The sequence below is a fragment of the Alternaria novae-zelandiae genome, assembly GCF_023758075.1.
Source record: "Alternaria novae-zelandiae strain BMP 2774 chromosome Unknown scaffold_2, whole genome shotgun sequence".
In the NCBI taxonomy this organism is placed as follows: Eukaryota; Fungi; Ascomycota; class Dothideomycetes; order Pleosporales; family Pleosporaceae; genus Alternaria; species Alternaria novae-zelandiae.
This window is the reverse complement of record NW_026056962.1, coordinates 2,229,528-2,244,553: the sequence shown is the minus strand read 5'-3', so window position 1 is coordinate 2,244,553 and position 15,026 is coordinate 2,229,528. Positions and strand designations below refer to the sequence as shown.

The following is a 15,026-nucleotide window of genomic DNA, read 5'->3' as shown; positions in this document are numbered from 1 at the left end:
CGTTAGCACGTGCGAAGCTTGCGCAGATTATCGTACGTCAGGTCTTCGGGGACACATGAGATGATTGACGGCTTTTAAAACGAGTGATTGAAACATATGTCCTTGAGCAGCGTGAATTGGTAGCTTATGGCCTCGCCAGACATTGAGAAGAAGTTATTTGAAACGGTCATGACCGCCACGGTCGAGCTGGTGCTGTGACGAGACGAGGAAGACTCCGCATTCATATTTCTGATGGTAACGAGAGACATGATATATGAACAATATAATACAGTCATGAACCTGCCGTACTTGCTCCCCTCACGCGACCCTCAGACAGTCAAGTAGCCACTCCTACGAGGAACTAATCGCGACTAATCTCCACATGCCGACTAACAACAATGCTGTCCTTGTTGTTATTCACAAACCGATCGTTCTTCTCCAAAATCTCCTTCTGACTCTCGCTATCGCTCGATACACTGACACGTCCCGCATGAACCTTGATTGCCGGCATGTGCGTGTCCTGGTTGTCTGCGACCGTGCCGAGCTCGAGTTCGGTGTCAAAAGGCTTGTAGCGGTGCGACCGGTCGGGGTTGCTGACACCGTGGGGTGTACCCGAGCGAGGCTGGTGAGAGCCGCTTGAGCCGAGGTGGAGGAGGCGCTGGAAGAGTGGGCGGAGGGTTGCGATGTTGCCGACGAGCATACCGAGCGCGGGTTCGGCGTAGCCCCAGATGAGGATGTTGGCGAGGCCATCTGGGAGTCACGTTAGTGTTGTGATGTGATGCGGGTCTGGGGTGCTTACAAAGATAGTCGTGACTGCTTGTCAGGCCAACGGTGTACTTCAGACGAACCAGGCCCGAGATGGATGTGCTGGAGCAATGTTAGTGGTGTACAAAAACCAGTCAGATTCATGGGTTGCCATACAAGATACCTAGGCTCAAGATGCCACCGACTGAGATCTTGGTGTTCCTGTTCATCTGAACGTTCCAGAGCAGAGCGATTGGCCTGGTCAACGTTAGTGCCTACTCGATAGCAGAATCTCGAGTAACTCACATGAGCGCAGTAGCCCAGTCTGTGAAGATGTTGACCGAAGTGCAGAAGAAGTAGACGTTTTGCAGATACACTGGCGGCTGGCAGTAAGTCCCTTCGGCCATGAGATCAGCCCTCCAAGCAGCCCTGAGAAGTATACGGTTAGCATTACCACGTGATGCCGGATTGCTTTGTACTTACTCCACCGGCCAACACTGGAAGATGATGTACAGGATCGCTGCCAAATTGGTCGCCGCGCAGAGACCCATGATGCCGTAGTTGATGTAGATGTAGACCATTCTCCTGCCAGCTATCCGGTTCAGCATGAAGGCGATGCTCAGCTTGACGAAGATGATGGATGTGCAGTAGAAGACCTCATAGAGGAAGAACCACTGAATATTGTTAGCGACCGACCAATTCCATGCTACACTGGATGATGACTCACGAAATATGCTGTCTCGACGTATTTCTGGTTGCCAGGCTTAGCAAAAGTACTGTCCTTGGCGCCGATGCCGTAATAGGAGCCGATGGTGGTGACGATGGTCAGTGTCATGAGAGGCAACTGTGGTGAGTGAGCTCAGTGTGTTCTCGACGACTGTGAAGGTTAGATACGTACGCATCCTACTGCCATAACCCAGTCCTCAAGAGCCCAGTTATGCTTGGTGATCCTGACATACGCCCGCATACCCATGGTGATGAAGGCAAGCAGCCCCGTCACAAGGACGGTCGCCGTGAGGTTGGGGCCTAGATCCTGCAACAAAGTCAGCGCCACTCAAGGCGTCCCATTTGGTTCAGCTTACCTCATGAAGTGTCATTCTGAATTACTTTGTGAGTTATGGTTGCCGTTCAGTACGTATTCGTTGTGTTGAGCTACAGCTGGTGCTCTCGAACAACTTGCGGAGTTGAATGGGGCCAGAGTGGGGAGAGGTTTGACATTCTTGGGCAGTTGAAGTATACAAACAATGCTGCAGAGACCAAGGTTCCAAGAGAATGGATGGAACGCTTTGCATTCACAGCTGGTATAAGATCGCCAAAGAATTTCCCGCGACCCCTTCACCCGCATGGGTGTGCATTCGGTCGATCAGGGCGCCGAGAAGACAACATGCAGAGTGGGTTCCGCTATCACGACATGTCTTACTGCCCCTGATGCTGCCATCACGATCTATCGTTTTCGGGTACCCGCATTCCTGTTAACGTCGTCACACCTCGGTATTCCGATGTGTGCGTCCTCGCTTCCGACATGTCAGATCCCCAGAGTTTGGACAAACATTGCCTACGAACATGTGTATCTCTGGTGAGGCTTGTCGGATCGAAGCCGCGAGTCGCTAGACGAATGAGTTTGTGCCGATAGCGATGTCGTTACGATTCGGACCGGATTGAGGAAATTGGGGGTTCTGCATCGATCTCAGGTGAATGTCAAAAACAGGGTCTGCATTCCTACGCTAGTCTCTAAGCGGAGAGGATCATCGCCCTCGTTCGCTCAAACATTCCCAACGGGCTTCGCTTGGGACGTTCCGCAACCTTAACACCTCACTGCCGACGCCCCGGTGTCAACATGCCAACGCTTTTATTACATGGTTTGCTATGGCCAAGTCGTGCTTCATGGGTGGGGACACGACGAGGCGATTATCGCAGCCCGAATGCGGGGCCTCTGGCCCCAGAGCCTCGCATAAGTTAACACAGTGGACTGTGGTACTTCTAGACTCTGATTAGTATCTTTGCGTTATCTTGCTACAGCGGATTCTCCGTATCACTTGTATCATCCGAACTCAAAGCACATTCACGATGGCCGACCTCAGCAAGCTTCCGAAAGACTTCTATGTCACGTCTATGCAGTTCACGAAGAATGCACACCAAGACGCGTACCCTGCCATCGATCCCAGTACCCCAGAGCATAGCCTGGCAGGAAAGGTGGCCGTCATCACTGGCGCTTCGCGTGGTATAGGAGCCATGGTATGTTGAAACAATTGACCGAAAACGCTCCCCTTTCGCCATGAATTCGCGTCATTATTGCGTCTGCTAAGACTTGCTCTCACAGGCAATGGTACCTGCCTTCGTCAAGGCCGGTGTAAAGGGTGTTGCGTTGCTGGCATCCAACGCCGAAAAGCTAGCAGCTACCGAGAAGTCGGTCAAAGAGGCGAACCCCAACATCGAAACACTTACATACGCTCTCGACATTTCCGACACGAAAAGCGTCGAGGCCGCCTTCGAAGCGATCCGGCAGAAATTCGGCCACGCGGATGTCCTCGTCAACGCAGCCGGCGCCATGACTGGAGACGGACCGAAACTGCACGACACAGACCCCGATCAATGGTGGAGGAACTTCGTAAGATCCGTCCCGTTCGCTGCTCATCCCGCAGTGCCTGAGTCAAAAGCGCATGAACTGATACATCGATTGTAGGAGATCAACGGAAAAGGCAACTATCTGCTCATCCGCTCTTTCCTTCGCCTACTGCCCAGCCCCGATACACCTGCCACGATCGTCAACGTAAGCTCATGGCAGGCGTTCTTTACCGTCCCGCCGCTTGGCGCCTACTTCATGTCCAAGTTCATCCTCGACGCGTTGGCTACGTACGTCGCTGCGGAGTACCCGAATGTTACCGCCGTGTCGATGCATCCGGGTCTTGTCGCGACCGACATGCTGCGTGAGCCCTTTCGCTCGCTCTTCAACCAAGACAGCCCCGAGCTTGTTGGCGGTACTGCTGTTTGGCTTTGTCAGGAAAAGGCGAAGTTCCTGAGTGGTCGCTTCATCGCTGCGAACTGGGATGTGGAGGATCTTCTTAGTCGCAAGGAAGAGATTCTGAAGGACGACTTGCTCAAGCTGACATTGAAAGGAGACTTCGGTGTATGATTTCTATAAGCAGCAACATCGTATGATGAACTTCAATGCGATTCCACGACTATTACATTTCTACTAGTGTGCTGACTCATGCAAAAATGGATAGTGGTGTCATTCCGAACGTCGGAGCTCTGGGTGGCACTAGCGCACCGGAGAAGTCGTTCCCACGTATAAACATCCTTCAGTCGAGCTACATGCCTTCCTTCTACAAAGTTTCCCTACTATACTCAAAGAACGAAGATGCGGACTATCATGTATGCGGCTGTGAAAGCTCCGCCGGCTCAAAGATGCGCCGTTCGGATTTGATGTGCTTCGACACCTATAAACTGAACGCATTCCCCCAATCACCTGTGGTACCATTACAAAAAGACACGACAACAACTACGATGATGTAAAATGTTACCAATGTAGGACGCATGCATTCTCGAAACACATTCGTGACCCACACGACTCAAAAGAACAATAATCGATATCCATGGGAGTGCGGATTGAGGAGTCGGAATCATTATTCGCACCGCTAAAGCGAGTGAATACACGACCTCTTTCTTTGTCCTATTATTTGAATCTTCATAACTTTCATCGATGTTTTCAAAATCGGTCGGGAAACACCATATGGTGTGTCCGCACTCTGCCCAATTCGAAATTCACTCGCGAAATTTTGATGTCTTCGCTCAAATTGGCCGACTACGAGAAGCCAGACAGCGCATAAAGGATACTTGTCTCTCTTCTCTCCCTCTTTTCAAAATTCATACAGCACGGTCAGATGGATTTCACCGACTGTGCGATAGCCTCACTCCAGAAACAAATAGGATTGGAATTCTGACAATGAGCATTTTGACCGCCGGTGGCGACGAGCATGTAAACTCTTATTCTTTTCAACAAGTGCTTCTTCTTCATCCACCACCTTGCCCAGGGAATACTGAAACAGGATCGCATGCATAGTATGGCCGTCTGTCGTCGTTCCTTCTCCAAAAAGCATACCAGAACCTGTTGATGAGCATTCTTGAGCACCAGTCTCGGTCTGACAAAAACCATTTCGTTTGGCGAAATGATCGTGCATATGAACGACGAGAACGCGTCACGCTGACGAAATGCGAAAATACCCGCCATTCATGTGCTGACACAGCGAAGCTAAAAGTCATCGTGGCTCAGCTTATGAGAGTTTGCAGCATATATACTTCCTCGCCGTCTGCCACTCTTCTCCTTCCGCAACCTCGACTTCGATATCTCCCCAAAACTCGCAGTTCAGAAGCCTATGGAGAGCTGCACATGTCTCCGTCCATACATTCATTCAAAAGCTACCTGCACTGTCATCATGGCTTTCTCCTGCGTAGCCAGATGAGAACAGCGACATATTGAGATGCGGTGGCTTTGCATGAGCAACACTAAAAGCAATTTGGAGTCTACATATGCGAAGCGTCCCGATGATTTCGATTCTTATACCTGATGTCCCCAAAAAGAGCACGCGAGCCAGTTATGCGTGGTGAGAGCTTCTTCCAGCTCATATAAAACCCGAAGTTGCTCGTCTTTCTACTTCCCTCCTCTTTACTTTCCAAACTCTTCAGACTGTTTGAACGAAAACGCAGAGGTCTCCATGCTATGCCTGGCTCTCTCTTAGTCCAAAAATTGGCGACGCAAGCCTGATGGGCGTCGCCTCTCCGACTCCTACGAACATATCCAATACCTACAAGAAAGCTGGTCAACTACGTCTCACGTGCGCCAGATACTCAGTCACAAGTACAGAACCTCGTATTCGGCCCTCTCTGCCTCACAGTTCTTGTTACTATCCGCACCTTCCGTGCATTCTCCAAATCGAAGTACCATCTGCGCATGCTGTGCGCGACTGCTGCGTCTTCCAAAGTGACTGTTACCACTACCCATAATAAGCGGCTTTTCGATTCAGATCTATATACCGAGTATACACAAAAGGACCATCGATCGCATTGATGTGCGAGTAAATCGTCTCTAAAATAGCATATAAACCTGCGCTCGCTGCTCCTTCTGGTCTTTCTTTCTACACCTACGCCTCTTTCCAATTTTACCAGAAATTCCGTCAAAACGCTTGAATGTTTTGGTTGCTGTCGTCTTCTTCAAACCAGCCTAAGTCTTCACTTATAAGAAGCTTTTCTCTACCCTTAAGGTGGTCACACCTGTTATTAAAAGTCTTTGAAAAGGCTGAAATGTGCGTCCGCCAAGCGAGCAGAGCATTATAAAACGCCGCGCTCGCGTGCCGATATCTCTTCTCTACATTCGCAATCCTCTTGCATTATCCGAAAAATAAGAGCGCTGACGTTCATGATCCTGTTCTCTCCGAGTCAAAACACGGCGCTATTTCAATATGTGAGGTTATTCCTCCGACCTCTGCAAAACGTATCGAGTACAACAAACTTCGCTGTTCAGCACCCATGTAGACTAGGCAGGTGGATTGAAGCTACATGTCGACGTATTTATGTCTCTTCTCCCGCCTTCTCCTGAAACTCCACTTCGACCTTCTTCAGCCCAAAAAGATCGTGCCTCTCGTGGGATGTTGCGCAAAGAGCCATCCCTCTATTCCAAAAAGAATTCGAGACTGCGATATGAAAAGCGCCCGTTCAACTTTTCAAAACAGCATTTCGAGATTGAAAAGAACGAAGCAGATATGTATGTGCAGCGCATAAGCCTTCACACGGGTATATAAACCTCTTCTCGCCGCTTCTCTGCCTTCTTCTGTACATCCACCTCTACCTTCAAAACTCCAAAACAACTGAGGTCCAGCCTGATGTGGTGCGCAGAGTCCCATACCTCTCTTACTAAGAACCATAAAGTGCTTTTGCGATGGAGATCGTCTTTTCAAGCTCTCTATCAACATACCCACTACCAAAAGAATTACGGCGAAGACAACATGTGCGGTCGGCACGTGGATGAAGAGGTCTAAATACCTCCGCTCGCCTCTCTTCTTCCTTTCTCTTCATTATCCACATTTCCTTCTGTTTCTCCAAAACATCGGTGCGCCCTCACATGGTGTGTGCAGCTGCGCTTCTCTAAAAACGTGAAGCCAAGTGGGACATCAGCTGTGTTCTTCTCTCCAAAACTAGATGATCAGCAGGTCATGAGCAGTGCTCTTCTCTCCAAAACTACCTCACAAACTGGGGATGAGGCGTGCTCTTCTCAAAATCACGAATGTACAACGTATGTGGTGCGTGCTGTCGTGGCGTTGCCTAAAATCAAGAGTACAATGCTCTGATGCGGTGCGTCCGTTGGGGTGTTCCGCACCCTTCCCTAAAAGCCATCATGTCTACACGATGTTCCGTCCGCTTGAACAATGAGCGTATATACGATACTTGGGTCTGTGAACTGCTGTTTCGACCGGATCATAGTGTCGTGAGGATGGTGATGATGATCATCATCAAGCTGTGTCAGTGGTCATACACCGGCAGGGTTATCTGTCAGCGCCTCGCGCCACCTCCCATTACATCATCACCACACGACACGAGCCAAAATCACACCACCACACACAAAACAACAAATGATCAAAGACCAAACAAACTTTCATAAGACACACCGCTTGCTCAATTTCGGCTTCCATCTATCTACAAACCTATCATGCACAAACGTGGTCAGCCAGCAAAGGGTTCATGCTGAAAGAGTTTAAATACCAAGAGTGAATTCGACACCGACGTCAATGTCGCGCGCCATCTTGACGACCTTTGAGAACTGGACGGACTTCTCAGCGGCGGCTTGGAGATCGTCGATGGAGAAAATCTTGAGGCCCGAGTCGTTGAGCTGGGACATGATGTGTTAGTATGAGTGGTATTTTAAAGCTGGTGGTTTTTGGCGTGACTTACGAGCTTGTGAGCAGCCTCCATGTTGGTACCCTGCAACCTAGCAATAACAGGAGTCTTGAGGTTCATCTCGTTGACGACCTGGATGAGACCCTTGGCGATAGCGTCGCAGCGGACAATACCACCGAAGATGTTGACAAAGATAGCAGTAACCTTGGGGTCGCTGGTGATCAAGTCAAACGCTTGCCTGATAGCCTCGGGTGTAGCACCGCCACCAACATCGAGGAAGTTAGCGGGCGCGCCTCCGTTCAGCTTGATGATGTCCATGGTAGCCATAGCGAGACCGGCACCGTTGACGAGGCAGCCAATGTCACCGTCGAGCTTGATGAAGTTGAGGCCAACCTTGGCGGCCTTGACTTCCTCGGGGTCCTCCTGGGTGATGTCCCTCCAGTCGAATACCTCCTTCTGGCGGAAGTCGGCGTTGTCGTCGAAGTTGAGCTTGGCGTCCATGGCGAGAACCTGGTGGTCGGTGGTCTCAGACAGAGGGTTGATCTCAATCTGGGTAGCGTCCTTCTCCATGAAGACCTGGTAGAGCTTCTGGATGGTGTCCTTAGCGTCCTCGATGCACTGCTCTGAGAAACCGAGCTCGGTCGCAATGTTGCGGGCGATGTCGTCGGTGACACCCTTGTGGATGTCAATGGGGGTGGTGATGATGGCCTCGGGGTGCTCCTTGGCAACAGTCTCAATGTCCATGCCACCTTGCGACGAAGCGACGATTACGGGTCCTTGTGAAGCGCGGTCCATGAGGATGGCGAGGTAGAACTCGCGGCGGGCGAACTTGCGGTCGACGATGAAGACGGAGTTGCAGAGCCGGCCGGCGGCTCCAGTTTGCTTGGTGATGAGCTTGTGGCCGATCATCTGGTCGGCGAGGATGGAGGCTTCGCGGGGACTGCATGTTGTGTTAGAGGGTGGCCGGAGTCGTGTTATGGTTGCGATGTAGCATACGAGTAGACGACTCTGACACCGCCCTTGAAGCCATTGTCAAAGGTACCCTTTCCACGGCCTCCAGCGAGAACCTGGGCCTTGATAACGGCATCCTCTCCGCCTGCGCGCATTAGCCCACGACTCTGCATTCACTCTTGCTGTCGCATACCGATCTCCTTGGCGATCTTCTCTGCCTCGGCGCCGCTGGTAGCGACACCACCCTTGGGCACGCCGATGCCGTACTGAAATTCGCATTAGATATCTGGACCCTCGAAATTGGTGGACATGCGGTGGAGTAATCGTACCGACTCGAGCAGGGCAGCGGACCTGTATTCGTGGATGGCGAGACCTCTCCTTTGCTGGACGACAGAGCGCTTCAACGGTGTCTCATAGGCCGTGTTAGCATATGACCCCCCAGTGTGGTGCACGCTGCGTAAGAGGCTTTCGCAGCTTTGCGGAGTAGGCCCGTGGACATACAGCAGCAGCGCGGACAGCGCGAGCCAGCGGCCGGGCGCGGGCGAAGTTGTACATGATGTCTGAGCGGCAGACACACGTGTGGGTATATGGAGGCGAGTTGGAGGGGGTAGAGCTGGAGTGCACAGCTCCGTTGGTGTTGCGGCTTCACAGGGCTGTTGCGGACGTCTGCTAGCGCGCCGAGAATGAACCGGGTCCTCTCAAAAATATCGCGGCCGGGAACTTCTGTAACACCAAGCGACTGGAACTTGATGCGCGTCCAAGTAATCGCGCAACCATGTCTAAACGAGATAATGAGGGCGATGTCATCGCAAATCGCATAAGTCTGCTAGAGGCAAAGGGCCAGAAACTCTTGGCGTCGCTGTATGGGTCGCGGCCGGACTGGGGCACTGCGGATGGTGATGCGAAAACACAAGTTGAAGACGATGATCAAGACCTGAAACAAAATTACGCTCACGACAGGTAAATATGCGTTGTTGTGTTGCCGATCGCATTTCTGACAGTATTTCCAGAATCGGTGTCGGCGGCATAGTTCCCAAGGATATCGAAGATGGCAGCTTCACCAGCAGGATACGAACATCAGACGACAAACTGTTGCAACAGTTGATTGGTAAAAAGAAAGCAAAAGCCCACATTACTGCGAAACAAGAAGCTGCGAGGCCAAATGCAGCCTCCAAGGCTCAACATTACAAGAAGCTTGCTGCAAAGAAAGAAGAGTCGGACGATGATGAAGAGGGGAGAGCTGCGACATTCAAATCCAAGAGACAGAAGAAGAAGGTGAAGCAAGAAGCGAAGCTGCCGGACAGCGACGACGAAGATGAAGAGGCGAGGGCGAAGAGGTTAGAAGGCGGTACTGTGAAAGTCGAGGAGGAAATATCAGAAGAGGTCGCCACAGAAGCTCAAGCAGACGCAAAACCCATCAAGAAGGAGGAGGAGGAGGATGAAGAAGCCGAAACCACACAATCAGCACCCAAGAAAGCGAGGACAAAACCTAAGAGCTTCCTCGACGAGATTCTAGCTGAGCGGTCAAAGAAGAAGAGTAAGAAGGCAAGGGCATAGGGAATAACAGCGATAGCCTTGAAGAGGGCGATGCATATCCACTGGCGTTAATATTTTCTTTATTTCGATACCCAGTTGCCTCCGAGGGAGGTTTAGAACAAATGTCGAACAGCAAAATACCCTCAATCTAATATGAACGAGTTCTGATTTTCTGATATGTCGTTGTCTACTCCCTAATGATCAAACTAGCCATCCCCATACCCGTCCCAATACACTTACTCAGTACACCAACCTGCTCACCACTCCTCCCCATTTCATTCAACAGCGTAGCCAACATCCTGCCACTCGTCGCCCCCAACGGATGCCCCAACGCAATAGCCCCTCCATTCGGATTCACCTTGTCCATCTTATTTTCCAACCCCAACGTCCGAATGCAGTGCAACGCCTGACTAGCAAAGGCCTCGTTGATCTCCCAAACATTTACATCAGATGTTTGCAGACCAGTGTAGTCGAGCAGTCTGGGAATGGCTAACGCGGGCCCGACGCCCATTTCATCGGGCGAACAGCCAACGACTTGTGTTCCCGCCCATTTACCGATGATGTGGGATTCCAGACCGAGGGTCGTAGCGGTGGACCGACGCATCATCAGCGCTGCAGACGCGCCGTCGGAGACTTGACTGCTGTTTCCCGCCGTGCTTGTGCCGTCCTTGATAAACGCAGGTTTCATCTCCGCGAGTTTCTCGACTGTTGTTCCAGGCCTGATTCCATCGTCCTTCGTCACGGTGATGCTTTTTATGTTCTCGGGAACTTCAGGCTCGATCCAGCGGGTGGTTACGGGTACGATCTCGTCGTCGAAGAGGCCGCTTCTCCGTGCTTTGGCGGCGCGCTGTTGTGATTCGGCGGCGAAGGCGTCTTGGTCGGCGCGGCTGACGCCGTAGCGTGATGCGACGTTTTCGGAGGTTATTCCCATGGCCATTATGCAGTCTCTGGCTTCCTTCACGGGACTTTCTTTCATCTCGGGCCAGAGTTCGGTGGGTACGGCCCTGCTGCCGTAGTTTCGTGTCATGCTCTCCATGCCGCCTGCAATACCGACTTCTATTTGTCCTACGGCAATCGAGTTCGCGATTGAGGTTATGGCGGAGAGGCCAGATGCGCAGGCGCGGTTTACGGTGCTGAAGGAGGTTGTGGTGGGTATGCCGACGTGATTCGCGGCCATGCGACCGGCTTTTGAGCCACCGAGCTCTGCGAGAACGGTGCCGACACATATATCGTCTATTTTCGCGGGGTCGAGGTTGGGGAACTTGGCCATTGTGGCTTTGAGAACCTAGGATGCTGTTAGGACTTGGGTCTGTGTACTGCAGGTGCTGGGGATGGCATACCGCTCCTAGAAGTTCATGCTCATATGCATCGCGCAGTCCACCCTTCTTCGCTCTTGTGACTGGCGTGCGAAGTGCTGATAGGAAGACAACATCGTGAGGGTTCTTTTGGAGAATGTTCTTGAGACCCTTCTGGATGAAAGCCATTGTGAGGCGATGGGCTGTGATGGAACGCTAAAGGATCGAGGAGGGTATCAAGAGAATAAGAGATGCGAAGTGAAGCAATGCCGATGCTTGCGAGTAAGAGACAGAATGTCCTGGCTTTTGCCGCGCGACGAGGCCATGGTCGTTGTAAGCTAAGCTCCAGGTCCGAGGAAGGCGTGGAGCTTCGCTTCGGCAAGTGAGCGCGGGGCGGAGGAATGGCGGCAAAGCTCTCTTCCGCGTCATGCACGGAAAACAAACCCGCCGCATGGAAAAGGCTTATGCATATGCACGATGATAGATGTCATTCGAGACGCTGTAGTAGGCTGCAAATAAGGCAAGTCGATTTTGAAGATTTGGCTCAATCTACCTGTGTAGAACTCGTGAGTAGCTACACTCCCAAAGACGACTGCGTCAAGCATCGATCCTCGATCCCATCCGCACCTATGTTGCCTCCGCCAAAATGCTCAAAACTCATAAGAAAATCGCGTCAGTCGTGTTCAAAGTCGCTAAGACTCAGTGACTCTCTATGCATGCCCCCGAAGTCACCGGTGTGGTGAAATCAAGCTCAAGAGCGAGCGGATAGCCTACGCGGCGGGGTATACGAGACGGAAAACGTCGTTCAGAACGAACCAGTTGCCATCAGCGTTCTTGAGCTGGAAGGCCTGGGTGAAGCTCATTGGCTTGTCCTCGCCCGCAAGCTGTTCAGTATTAGTCAAGGCCGGATGTAACGATACATGGGAACGACTTGCCAAAAGCGCACCGGTGACGAGCACAAGGATACCGTCATCGGCGGAAGGCTGGGCGTCGACGGTGTCGGTACGGTGTTGTATCTGCTGGAATGGCAGGTTCTTCCCTGCATTAGCCCCGTCCCTGTTCCGTAGGCAGAATCGTCGTTACCTGGAGCTTCTCTACAATGGCAGCGGAACCCTGAGTGCCTTGCGCCTCAAAGGTGAGCATAGAAGTCTCCTTCTATAGCATTTGTCAGCCGACTGCTGCTTTGCGCACACGGTATTGAGTCGCGTACGTAGAGGGCACCGAGACCAGCGCGGTTCTCATCGAAGGTCTTGTAGTAGAACTGGACGAACTGCTCTGGAGCAAGGGTCAGTCGCGGTTTGATGGATGGAGCGATCGTGGAGGGCATGTCGGCGGGGTTGTGCTTGCTGTATCCGGTGGTACATACGAGCGATGGCGTTGAAGTCGGCTGCGGAAGGAGTCAGTTCTGCACTGTACACATAGCGTGGCGACATGAACGTGAGAATAGCATCATGTCTTAAATTTCCCGCATCTTCCTTGTAAAGCCTTGCGCCTACAACCAGAGGCTATACACGTCCGCCGAGTGCGCATCGAGGCCGTGGTGGGGTAGTGGTAGGCAACTTACACATCTTTGCGATTTCTCGGACGTGGCTTGTCTGATCAAGAATGGAGTTGGCTACGGGGTGGCTGCGAGGTACGCGACGGCGATAGAGCGATGTGACGTGGAATTGTCGAGAAAGTGTTTGGGCTTTTGCTGTCACTGCCCGCCATCGATGGGCTTCGTTGGTGGGGCAGCCGCTAGGCTTGGAAGAGCTCGGCCCGGTTTTCAGCCGAAGCCTGCCATTTTCTTCGAGGCTTCGCGCCTGCTCTTTCCTCTCACACCATCGCTGGCCATCAACAGCTTCATGCAGCACCAATGTTGTGGTCAGCGTCGCGTCGCAATACTCATCGGTAAGTCATCACCATCTCTCCCAACTCCCTGCATTATGATGATCAACACAAACGATAACTTCCGAGTCAAAGACGGTGAAGTCCAAAAAATTTCAAGCTCAACAGGCTGATTGCCCATACACATTCTGTATTGTCTATTACATGGAGATTGCATATGCTAACATGTCTTCTTCAGATTGCCATGCACGCGACCGATGCTCTGCCGCTCAAACAAGTGCGCCGTCCAAATAGTGTACATAGTCAATCGAATACCGTTATTGCCGTTCATCCATCCTTCCGAATAATCGATCTACAATTTACAATCCCTTCTTCTGGAAAGACTTGACAGAGTCGACAATCGACTGCTCGAAAGTCTTGTACTTGAGGCCAAGAATGTCGATGGAGCGCTTGTTGTTGTATGTGTAGAGGCCCTTCTCAGGTGTGCCTTCAGGGTAGTCGCCGCCTGGTGTTGAGTCGCTCGGCAGGTCCTTGAAGTCGGGGAAGTTCTTCTTGATGATCTGGCATAGCTCCTTGTTGGAGAAGTATCCGGCCGTGACGAAGAAGCGCTTGTTGGCTGCGTCGGGCTTCTCGAACGCAGCTACGTGTGCCTCCGCGACGTCGCGAACGTCCACCCACAGATGTACACCACTGGGTGGGATCTCGTCCTTGAACTTGCCTTGTGCCGCTGACAGGATACGCTGGTTCGAGGTGTTCATGTTGTCAAGACTGTCAAGAGCGTGTACCTTGGTGCATGTTAGCGATTGAGTTGAAGAGTGCATCGCAAGACTTACAATCGGTCCAAAGACCATCGGTGGGTTGATCGTGGAGACGGTGAAGTTGGGCTTCTCCTTCTCAACGAACTCCCATGCAGCCTTCTCAGCAAACGTCTTGCTTGCTCTGTATCCCATCATGGGGTTCTCTGTGGCCTCTTCTTGTGTGATCGGGTTCCAGTCGTCCTCGGAGTATGCGTGTCCTGGCCAGAAACCTTTGCTTCCGTTTACGATGGCGGCGAACGAGGATGTGATGACGACATTCTTGACGGAGGGCTACACGGTATCATTAGCATGCGAACGGAAATTGTGCACTCTTCGGACTCAACATACCGCGCTCTTCTTGATCGACTTCAAGATGCCAGTTGTTCCGATGACAGCAGGGTCAATCAGGTCCTTGGTCTTGTTAGCCAGCTGCTCCATGTTTCCTTTCCCAAGCGCACTCACTTTCTGGACATCAGTGACATTGAAGTGGAACGGGCTAGCAGTGTGAAGCACAGCCTCGAATGGAGGGTCTGAGATAACAGCCTTCTCGAAAGCATCTGGTTGAGCAATATCCGGAACGATTGCGAAGCTCAATTGGCCCTTGTCGACGTAGCTCTTGTATGATTCCTTGATCTTGTCCGCCTTCTCCTGGGTGCGCACCGTGGTGACTACACTGTGCCCATGGTCTAGGAGAATATCGAGGGTGTGCGCAGCGATGAAGCCGCTTCCTCCTGTGAGTAGTACTCTAGTCATGTTGTTTGTAGGTAGCGGGGTCTGGTGTATTCGTGTTTTGGGCGTCAAAGTCTATACTTGAAGCTGTGTGGGAATGACAGCATATATGTAGCTATGACATCCCACCTAGCGCGGGGTAGAGCTTCCCCGAAGTTCGGATTTACTCTCTTTCGCCGTTGTAACTGCCGCCGTCGCTTACGAAACTTGCGTTCGTTCATGGCTATATCCGCGGCTCGTTCTCCAGAGTATTGCGTCATGCCCGTCATTCATCGAT

The 15,026-nt window shown here is 51.8% G+C and overlaps 7 protein-coding genes across 7 annotated transcripts; 2 read left to right on the top strand and 5 right to left on the bottom strand.

Moving 5' to 3' along the window:
* Positions 1-340: 340 nt before the first annotated feature.
* Positions 341-1,696, bottom strand: J4E88_001783 (uncharacterized protein; the record flags this gene model as incomplete). The annotated part of the gene is made up of 7 exons (XM_049395452.1): positions 341-729; positions 779-846; positions 901-981; positions 1,030-1,152; positions 1,207-1,397; positions 1,451-1,567; positions 1,622-1,696. 7 exons carry the CDS (start codon positions 1,694-1,696, stop codon positions 341-343), a joined length of 1,044 nt encoding a protein of 347 aa, XP_049259316.1.
* A 1,094-nt stretch (positions 1,697-2,790) lies between these two features.
* Positions 2,791-3,856, top strand: J4E88_001782 (uncharacterized protein; the record flags this gene model as incomplete). The annotated part of the gene is made up of 3 exons (XM_049395451.1): positions 2,791-2,958; positions 3,044-3,331; positions 3,407-3,856. The coding sequence occupies 3 exons, from the start codon at positions 2,791-2,793 to the stop codon at positions 3,854-3,856; spliced, it is 906 nt and encodes a 301-aa protein (XP_049259315.1).
* A 3,615-nt stretch (positions 3,857-7,471) lies between these two features.
* Positions 7,472-9,120, bottom strand: TCA9 (Succinate--CoA ligase [ADP-forming] subunit beta, mitochondrial; the record flags this gene model as incomplete). The annotated part of the gene is made up of 6 exons (XM_049395450.1): positions 7,472-7,606; positions 7,669-8,554; positions 8,611-8,710; positions 8,759-8,831; positions 8,895-8,975; positions 9,067-9,120. The coding sequence occupies 6 exons, from the start codon at positions 9,118-9,120 to the stop codon at positions 7,472-7,474; spliced, it is 1,329 nt and encodes a 442-aa protein (XP_049259314.1).
* Positions 9,121-9,340: 220 nt separating this feature from the next.
* Positions 9,341-10,122, top strand: J4E88_001780 (uncharacterized protein; the record flags this gene model as incomplete). Its single annotated transcript, XM_049395449.1, has 2 exons — positions 9,341-9,525; positions 9,576-10,122. 2 exons carry the CDS (start codon positions 9,341-9,343, stop codon positions 10,120-10,122), a joined length of 732 nt encoding a protein of 243 aa, XP_049259313.1.
* Positions 10,123-10,288: 166 nt separating this feature from the next.
* On the bottom strand, positions 10,289-11,585 carry J4E88_001779 (uncharacterized protein; the record flags this gene model as incomplete). The annotated part of the gene is made up of 2 exons (XM_049395448.1): positions 10,289-11,386; positions 11,442-11,585. The coding sequence occupies 2 exons, from the start codon at positions 11,583-11,585 to the stop codon at positions 10,289-10,291; spliced, it is 1,242 nt and encodes a 413-aa protein (XP_049259312.1).
* Positions 11,586-12,166: 581 nt separating this feature from the next.
* J4E88_001778 (uncharacterized protein) lies at positions 12,167-12,964 on the bottom strand (the record flags this gene model as incomplete). The annotated part of the gene is made up of 5 exons (XM_049395447.1): positions 12,167-12,430; positions 12,480-12,551; positions 12,607-12,671; positions 12,763-12,783; positions 12,961-12,964. 5 exons carry the CDS (start codon positions 12,962-12,964, stop codon positions 12,167-12,169), a joined length of 426 nt encoding a protein of 141 aa, XP_049259311.1.
* A 618-nt stretch (positions 12,965-13,582) lies between these two features.
* J4E88_001777 (uncharacterized protein) lies at positions 13,583-14,773 on the bottom strand (the record flags this gene model as incomplete). The annotated part of the gene is made up of 4 exons (XM_049395446.1): positions 13,583-14,008; positions 14,057-14,311; positions 14,369-14,431; positions 14,483-14,773. The coding sequence occupies 4 exons, from the start codon at positions 14,771-14,773 to the stop codon at positions 13,583-13,585; spliced, it is 1,035 nt and encodes a 344-aa protein (XP_049259310.1).
* Positions 14,774-15,026: the final 253 nt, after the last annotated feature.